Below are 8481 nucleotides of genomic sequence, written 5' to 3' on the forward strand. Positions count from 1 at the left end.
AGTTACATATAGAATGTGTATATGACAGTGTTATTAATTAAACTAGGCACTAGTTGTAAATCATGCACCAGGGATGTAGATATGCATAGGTGCTTTGTGTATTGGCGAGCATGTGACCGGTGTCAGGATAAAGCTATAATCTCACCTGGTCTGTCACGCCATGTCACAACATTTATAACCTGATGCTTTAATACCCATGAAATATGACCTTTTCGAGAGTGGACGACTATAAAACGTTGTGTTTGGTCTTGCCGGTCAGCTCCTACGTGCTTGCCGGACACTGTGCTACCCCCCTGGCAGACATATTCCCACAACGGACTTACCTTAACTACATTAACTACAAGAATGATGAAAACGGCCGTGACAATCTTGATACTGGGACTTGCCATCCACACAGGTAGCGATTTAAATTTATGTAATCGACGTTAAGTTACCAAGTAATTACGTTATGTCCATATAAGGTTATGAGGAATCACGGTAGTCTAGTGGTATGACGCCGGGCTCGTGAGCAAGATACTTTACTCTGCTTGTGCCAGTCTACTCAGCTGTAAATGAGTACGTGGTTGGGCAGCGCTAGAACTGTTAAATGCTAGCTGTTAGCGCCGAAATGGCAGCTCCGGCTGTATGCTCCCCAGGGAGTTGAGAAAGATATTGGCTGGGTGCAAAGGCCCTATAACCACAGATAATAATTTGTGAACCGCTTTGAGACGACCTACGAACTAGATTGTGATAAAGCGGTATATCAGAACCACGAATAATAATAATCATTATTATCTATAATTATCTATATGAAGTAAGCAAGGCATTACGTTATATTCATATAAGGTTTACCAAATTATATTATATCTATATGAAAATAGCGAGATATCGATCATATGCTAATAAGTTATCAATACATATTTATCTTAATAACATAAGCCAAATATTACGTTTTATCCATATAAGTTTAACAAAATATTAGTTATCTTTATAAGGTTGAACAAACATATATTATCTATTTAAAGTTGACAAAATATATGGTATTTATATAAGGTTGACAAAATATATATTATCTTTATAAAGTAGACAAAATATATGTTATCTATAAAAGATTAAGAAAATATATATATCATCTATAAAAGGTTGACAAAATATACATGTATATTATCCATATAAGATTAACAAAATACATATTATCCATATAAGATTAACAAAATACATATTATCTAAATAAGGTTAGCAAAATATACATTATCTATATAAAGTTAGTAAGAAATTACGTTATATCCTTATAAGGTTAACAAAAATATATTATGTCTATATAAAGTTATCACAAAATTACGTTATATCTGTATCAGGTTAACTAGCATATATATTATCTATATTATCGATATCAGGTTAACAAAATTTATAGCTTAATAGGTATGGCGCACTTCCCCAAAAAAGCACAAATTCATTTCGATTTATATATTAATATCATCAGCAATGTTTTTTTTTTTTTTATTTGCCGAAAGAACATGAAGAGATAGCGTCTGCTATTTACAATAAACTATCACTTTGAAACTGTTTTAGAGGTAGACTCTAAACTAAAAAATATCAAATACATGTAAAGTCTGATAAAGAATCATAGCTGAATATGACGTCGAAGCTTCAATTAAATATTGATATGAACATCAAATTAATGAAAGAGAACACTCCGAATGCTTGCAGTACAACACTATACAAAGATGTCGCTTTTAATGAATAAAATCCGTGCTAAATAGCTTCAGGATGTGTTTATAAGCATACTATACTACTGCATCCCTCGTTATATAACTAATTATGTCATCGTGAATGTTTACATAATCCCCTTAATGTCTAACTGTGTTTCCCTTTATGTCTAATCGTGTTTCCCTTTATGTCTAATCGTGTTTCCCTTTATGTCTAATCGTGTTTCCCTTTATGTTTAATCGTGCTTCCCTTTATGTCTAATCGTGCTCCCCTTTATGTCTTATTATTGCCTTACTATTACACAAAATCACAATAATTTCACTGGGGAAACATAAATATGCACTGTATACACATGGCGAGTTCTCCGAAACATCAATTTAGCTATATTACATAGCGAACTACGTTTATAAAGTTCCCCGACACCTAAAACTACATCGAAGCACCGAATGGTTGCAATATTGCCGTCAAGGGTAACATTTAAAATAATTACACAATCTTGATATACTGCAAAATTGAAATGATATAATAAAGATAACAATACCTTATCAGAAGAACAGATGACAATATCCGTTCCTTCAATAAATTAACTATCACTGAAAACTGCCTATTATAACAGTATTCCACAGTATTGCGGCTATCTGATGTATCGCCAGATCGGTTCACAATAAAACAAACACAAGGGAACCATCACTAGCAGCGCTATTTACGTGAACGTGTTCCCACAAAGTTGAGTTATGATAAAGATAATGGTGTTTTGAAAACTTTCCAACAATGTTGAGATTTATCATTAAAAATGGTGTTTCGAACATAACGTTTATAATTTAAGCAGCAGTAGATGTACAAGTGTTTTAAAGGTTCCCACAAACGAGCAGTTATATATATGTCGAACCTTTCCTTTTAAACTATACCGGAACTAACGTGCTTTGAACCATTGCTCTTTAAATAAGTTGTAACGGAGCAAATGTGCTTTGGACCTTCTCCTCTAAGGTTTACATGTATCAAAGCTGATGTGTTTGGGTCTTTCATTTTACAACATTGAGCTATATCAGAAATAAAGTTTTAATCTTATTCACAAAATAGAAAAGAAATTATATTTACAGTTTCGCAAAATATTGTGTAGCATGCCTATTTATTCTTGATTTTGATTGAGTTCCGTCTTAACAACCAAAATTGAACAAGTGCAGAATATATCCAACCTGAGATAATACATTACCTGCAAGGTGTTAAAGCAAACAGCTAACAAAACATGCATCTGTGTAACAAGTTATGTGGATACGCAAACTCGAGTGTCCTGAAGGTGTTATTGGTATGTTTGCCACGCTGTGCTTTCAGTATGGTCCACCCCGTCTACCTATAATCGCACCACCTCCCAATCTCCTTCATGGCTATTCCTGATATACGCGTGAGTTGACAACTACATTAAGGTTGTCCTTGATCTACATCCCCTTGAGGTTATCGTAATGGATTATATGACACATTTCATAAGTTGTCAGACATGAACATGTCCTTTGCGTCATTTATATATAGCTGTGTTAATTTCTGCATACGTCGTTGCCATCTTGTTACGATATATAAATAACGATGAACTCGAGGTCAAATAACCGTGGGGCGTTTACAAAGGTGAATTGAGAACACAGAGTCCATAGAGTGTTTGGTCTGCCTACGTATGTGAAGGTTTGAGGCTCTTTGACAGAAAAGGCAATTCACGATTGTCTAGTGTCAATGTTACGTACCGGTATAACACCCGTGTACGAATACACATGTGACAGGTGTGCACAGGTGCAAACGATTGTTTACTAGGCATCAGCACAAATATAGCATGTTGTACTATCGGTACTGTTTTACAAAAATATATTTATAAAAGTGTGCAAATCACCTTATGAAGCCATGTTTAGTTTGTACTGCTATATCTAGCCATGTCCTATCGCTTATCTAGGTGCAATGCCATGAGGTAGGGGGACTCTGATTGTCATGACATCAGGAACGATAATACAACAATAATTCCAACACAACGATTTGCTGCTTTTTTTGCATTAACCGTTTTGTTCTATATTTTGTAACTTTAACGTGATCGAAAGATCTGACCTTGCGTCACTGTAGAAGTAAACATAGAGATCAATGACAAATAAATATGGCCGACACACGTTACTGACAGCTGCACGATAATCCATAAACCAGGGTTTATAGTTTAATATCAAATGACCGTAACGACAGGATTCTTTGTCAAATAGTACAATGATACAACCGTCGAGTGATAATCCATAACCTATTGTTACCTACAGTTCATCTTAACATAGTCGCTTTCAAACCAGTTGGTTGAGTAATACCTATATTATTTTATTTCAGTTCATTGTCAAATGATGCAAGCAATGCAACAGCTGATGGACAATCCATTATTTGTGATGAGCATGCTCAACCAGAACAACAATCGGGGTCAAAGTTCATCGAATTCCGGAAGAAGAAGTTCAACTTCCAACTCAAGCAGTGGAAACAGTGGAAACAGTGTAAATCCTATGGCTAATATGATGATGCAGGCTGCAATGTTTGACATGATGGAGTCCGGTGGGGGGAGTGCAGGGGGTATGGGCGGTTTCAACCCTATGATGTCCATGATGATGCCAGGGATGGCGGGTATGGGCGGACTTGCTAGTATGATGGGCGGAATGGGTGGTATGGCTAATATGATGGGAGGTATGGGCGGTATGGGTGGTATGGGCGGTATGTCTGCTTAGCAACATAAATTGACTTTAAAATATAAACAGACGTAGCTAGATATAAGGATGGATGTTTCTGCCAATATATTTGGACTACATCGGAACGATCGGTCATTTCCGGTTAATACCACAAACTGAAAGTACGTGTTAATGACGATATACACCGTGGAGACGTGAAAGGCGGTGCTTATGGTCACATGCGCTCTCTGGTTTAATAGATGTAAAAATGAAACATTAAACAAATATTTATAGAAATGTTGGTTCTTTTATTCTTGTTATAAATCTGCGGATCAGTTTCCCCATGGCAATTAGTAGCAGTGTTTTTCAGTTAAATGTTCCGTGATTGGTACACAGTTAGCTTTGTAATATCGTTCACAATATATACTTCTGCCAATTTTTTTAATTGAAAACAATCTATGAATGCAAGTACTTTCCGCGCTCCGTGGAATAACAGAGTAATCAGGTTGATAATATGCTGATGTATTCATACGCCAACTAAAAAAAATCATTGGAAAATAACCTTTAAAATGTTAAGTAGGTATATTGAGTCCAAGTTCAGTAGAGATGTAAATATTACAAAACGACATATACGACAGCGTGGTCACAAAATGATAATATGTACCGGAGCGTAGATAGAAAATTACATTCTAAAGCACTTTACAGTATATATACATACAATTTATACAATCAATACAATTAGCATATACATCAATCAATACAATTTTGAGGAATTCGCAGGAACAGCCTTATCATGCGCTAACTACTAGTCCTGTGCCACGTGGTTAATATCTCCCTATGTGTGTATGCCTGCGTGTGTGCTGGAGATGCATTGTGTTCTATTTGTAGTGGGACCGTACTTCCAACGGTATCATTTATAGTGCCACCTCAATTGATTGCAACAGCACAGATACCGCAACATCCACCCCAGACGAATTTATACTCCACATGTGTTGTTGGAGTTGTGTTGGCAGGAGAAAAACACTTTCTCTGAATATTCCACTCGTAAGACGACTTCGGGGATCGAACCCCGACCGCCTTCGTCGAAGGCCGGAGTGTTTACCACTCGACCAATCCGCCCATAAAATTACAAATACAATTACAATTTTTACCATAGGCTCATCATATTCTAGCTAAATCAGAACTAACGTGTACATTTATGTGGAAGACAACAAAAACTAAAAAGACATCAAAACAACAAAGAAACTACATTATAAACCCGATAAAAACTGACACCATATACATGAACCCGATAAAAACTGACACTAAATATAAGGAATGAAAGACAACACAAACGTTAGACAACTGATAACCTATATTTCACTTTCGACACTGATATATAGTTGTAAGTGCATGTAAACTGACCGCTGGTCAATAACAGACTAGGACAACCCTATTGCAGTACATGTTGTATTATACAACATAGTGAGTGACCAATATGACGTAGTAAGTCACCTGATTCCCTAGTCAATTTCGATCACACCAACCATAGCCATCAAACATATGGCACGCATATCCTAGGCGTTGTTAGTGTTATCTGTATTTACTGTGGAGACGTCGGAGAGGATGTTGTATTGCTACATGTAATTCAGTGATGTCAATAACACACACTGGCACTATCTCAAATACATCTACCTAAAATTGTTAATCTCTACAATATGACTATTAGTATTCGTATTACTTTAGAGAAGATTTAATCTTTTTACTTTGTAAATGTTCGACAATGCAAAACAATTTCTTTGCACGGTGTTAAATACCCAATTGATTTATTGTTATTAGATAGCAAAGGAAACCACATTGTATAGGATATGTGTACTTCTATAGCTTAAACTGTTTAATTAAAGATACAATTTTATAAAGATAATTTTCATATCAAACTGATTTTACCTACATAAGTCTAAATTTGAAAATATTTATGGGACATTTACAATCTGCAAACAGTTATGTAAGCTGTGAACATGTATGACACAACCATAGCACATTCAGTATAAGAGTGCTATATTTCACAATGAAATGTCAAAGTACTCCAGTTCTGAAGTAGTACAACACCATGAACATATGTTAAACACCATCTTTTTCATGAATCAATTTTAACCATTATATGGTTTGAGTATTTCTCATTACATTGCCATATTAAAACACTGTACTTATACTTTATCATTGTACGGTGAGTAGTACACGTACATCTCGACAACGAAATACTTAAACAAACCATTCATAATGTAACACTATTTGTTATTGCACTGTTCGTATTCTATCTCTTGACAATAAAAACCATACACGCCCCATGTCTTATAATGTACCAATATGTTTCATTTCAATGTTCGGGCAATATATTAGGGAAAACAAAATGTTAAACTAATAAATTCAAAATAAATTAAATTAAACTAAGTTAAGTTAACGCCCTACATGAATACAATGAAAACGTTCTTTATCAAGTATATATTTGTTATTGTGAGTTTCTGGTACTTTATCCGTAAAGTATTTGTTTAATAGTAACATTATTTGCTGTTGTACGGTTCGAGCACTTTGACCATGGAATGACAAAACGTCATAACTTGAGGACCTGTGTTTTGTTATTATGAATGCTGTCACACTATGTGAGAAAAGTGTCAATAAGAAATCAACGAAGATTTCATCACTAGATGAGATAGATGACAAACCAGAAACAAATAAAGGAAACCTCAGAGATGCTTGCAACCCAAGTCTGAGGGGGATAGTTAACTGTTCAAAGTAATTGATAGCGTATAACATTGAAAATTCGAGAATCATATCTAAGGGAGGATAGATTAACAGGGACAGATCAGGATACATGTATAACATTTCAATGTTCATTATTATTCCGCTACAAGTTCGAAAACGTTTAAAATACAAGGTTCTCTTGGAAATGTTTCTATAGCATCAGGGAAGAAGGTAATGGAAGATTAAGACGTAGTACGTATCGGAAATGATTAGCTGTAAATAGTTATGCAGTCAGCCAATTGTAAGGAGCTGTATTGTTAACACACATGGGCAAACAAATCATTCAGATAAGAGGGAAAACTACGCGCTCTGGCCTTGTTTGAGAAGAGTGAATAATACGACTCGGCATTTACAGGACTTTTTTAGATTAACTTTCATTTATCAATTACAAACTGAATTGATTCATTGATGTGGGAAGCTGTTACAACTATTCCCCGGGTACACGGTGTACCAGGAAGTTCGATTAAAACAATGACTAATTATCATTACAACACATACACAAATCAATGACGTAATACAAAGGAATAGAGATAAAAGAAAGTGTTTTACTCCGGTGATGTTAGGTGATAATGATTAGTTAATTAGTCATTAGGGACAAAACGAAAATAAACGGCAAATATTACGTTTGAAACACGCGAAGGAGGAACATCCCCGTCATCATGTGATGAAGTTCGAGATTTATTTCTAAATGTGAGTAGTTATAACAATGTTGTCGTCATTTAAGGACAAAGCATTGTCAATATGCATTATTTTCCTTTCTCAGAAGCTGTCTTTAATGTTCAATAATAACCATATACTTGAGGAGTCTTTGCACCCACCATTGCAACATCTGAAGGAGTTCTCTTCAAGTTTGGTCTTTTTTTTTGTTCGTTCCTCTTTTCCGCTGGATTGGTAATCATGCCGGCAGTAAACACATCCTGTAGCAAATTTTCATGAACACTTCATACCATTTCGAGCTAATGCCTAGAATAGTGACGTGTTTAAAAAGAACAAGATAGATATCCGATTTCGTTCGGTTTTCCTTTTTTCTTGAAAGCTCAGGTTGGAAACAAAATCAATCAAACTAGAAAATAGGAAGAACCTTATTACGACAAGACCACACTTATCTGTACATTTCTATCTCAGAAATAAAGACATGGCTGCCTGGTCACCAATGCTTCTGTTCCGATCAAGATGCAAATAAAACATGCAAAATAAGAATCTAAAGAGGTTGATTACATACAGATACATAGTTGTTTAGAAGGGAAACACTTTGACGTATTGCACAGATGATACAACATATAAATTATATCTTGTTTAAATTTTTCCGTTCAATATAGATTATAATATATATATATAT

General features: G+C 35.1%; 2 protein-coding genes across 2 annotated transcripts in view; one reads left to right on the forward strand and one right to left on the reverse strand.

The window, feature by feature from the left end:
- The window catches only part of LOC110459801, a gene marked incomplete at its 5' end in the record, with an annotated part of 126474 nt that overhangs the window by 113250 nt on the left and 4743 nt on the right, over positions 1 to 8481 (reverse strand). The window lies entirely within an intron of this gene.
- LOC110459781 (ubiquilin-like) lies at positions 255 to 4658 on the forward strand. The gene is made up of 2 exons (XM_021512218.1): positions 255 to 397; positions 4036 to 4658. Exons 1-2 carry the CDS (start codon positions 346 to 348, stop codon positions 4419 to 4421), a joined length of 438 nt encoding a protein of 145 aa, XP_021367893.1. The 5' UTR covers positions 255 to 345; the 3' UTR covers positions 4422 to 4658.

Source organism: Mizuhopecten yessoensis, unplaced genomic scaffold (genome assembly GCF_002113885.1).
Source record: "Mizuhopecten yessoensis strain PY_sf001 unplaced genomic scaffold, ASM211388v2 scaffold10225, whole genome shotgun sequence".
In the NCBI taxonomy this organism is placed as follows: Eukaryota; Metazoa; Mollusca; class Bivalvia; order Pectinida; family Pectinidae; genus Mizuhopecten; species Mizuhopecten yessoensis.

Coding starts and splice junctions, on each gene's coding strand:
- LOC110459781 (XM_021512218.1), top strand. CDS start 346: ATGATGAAAACGGCCGTGACAATCTTGATACTGGGACTTGCCATCCAC. Junction 398..4,035: donor GGGACTTGCCATCCACACAG/GTAGCGATTTAA, acceptor ATTTTATTTCAG/TTCATTGTCAAATGATGCAA.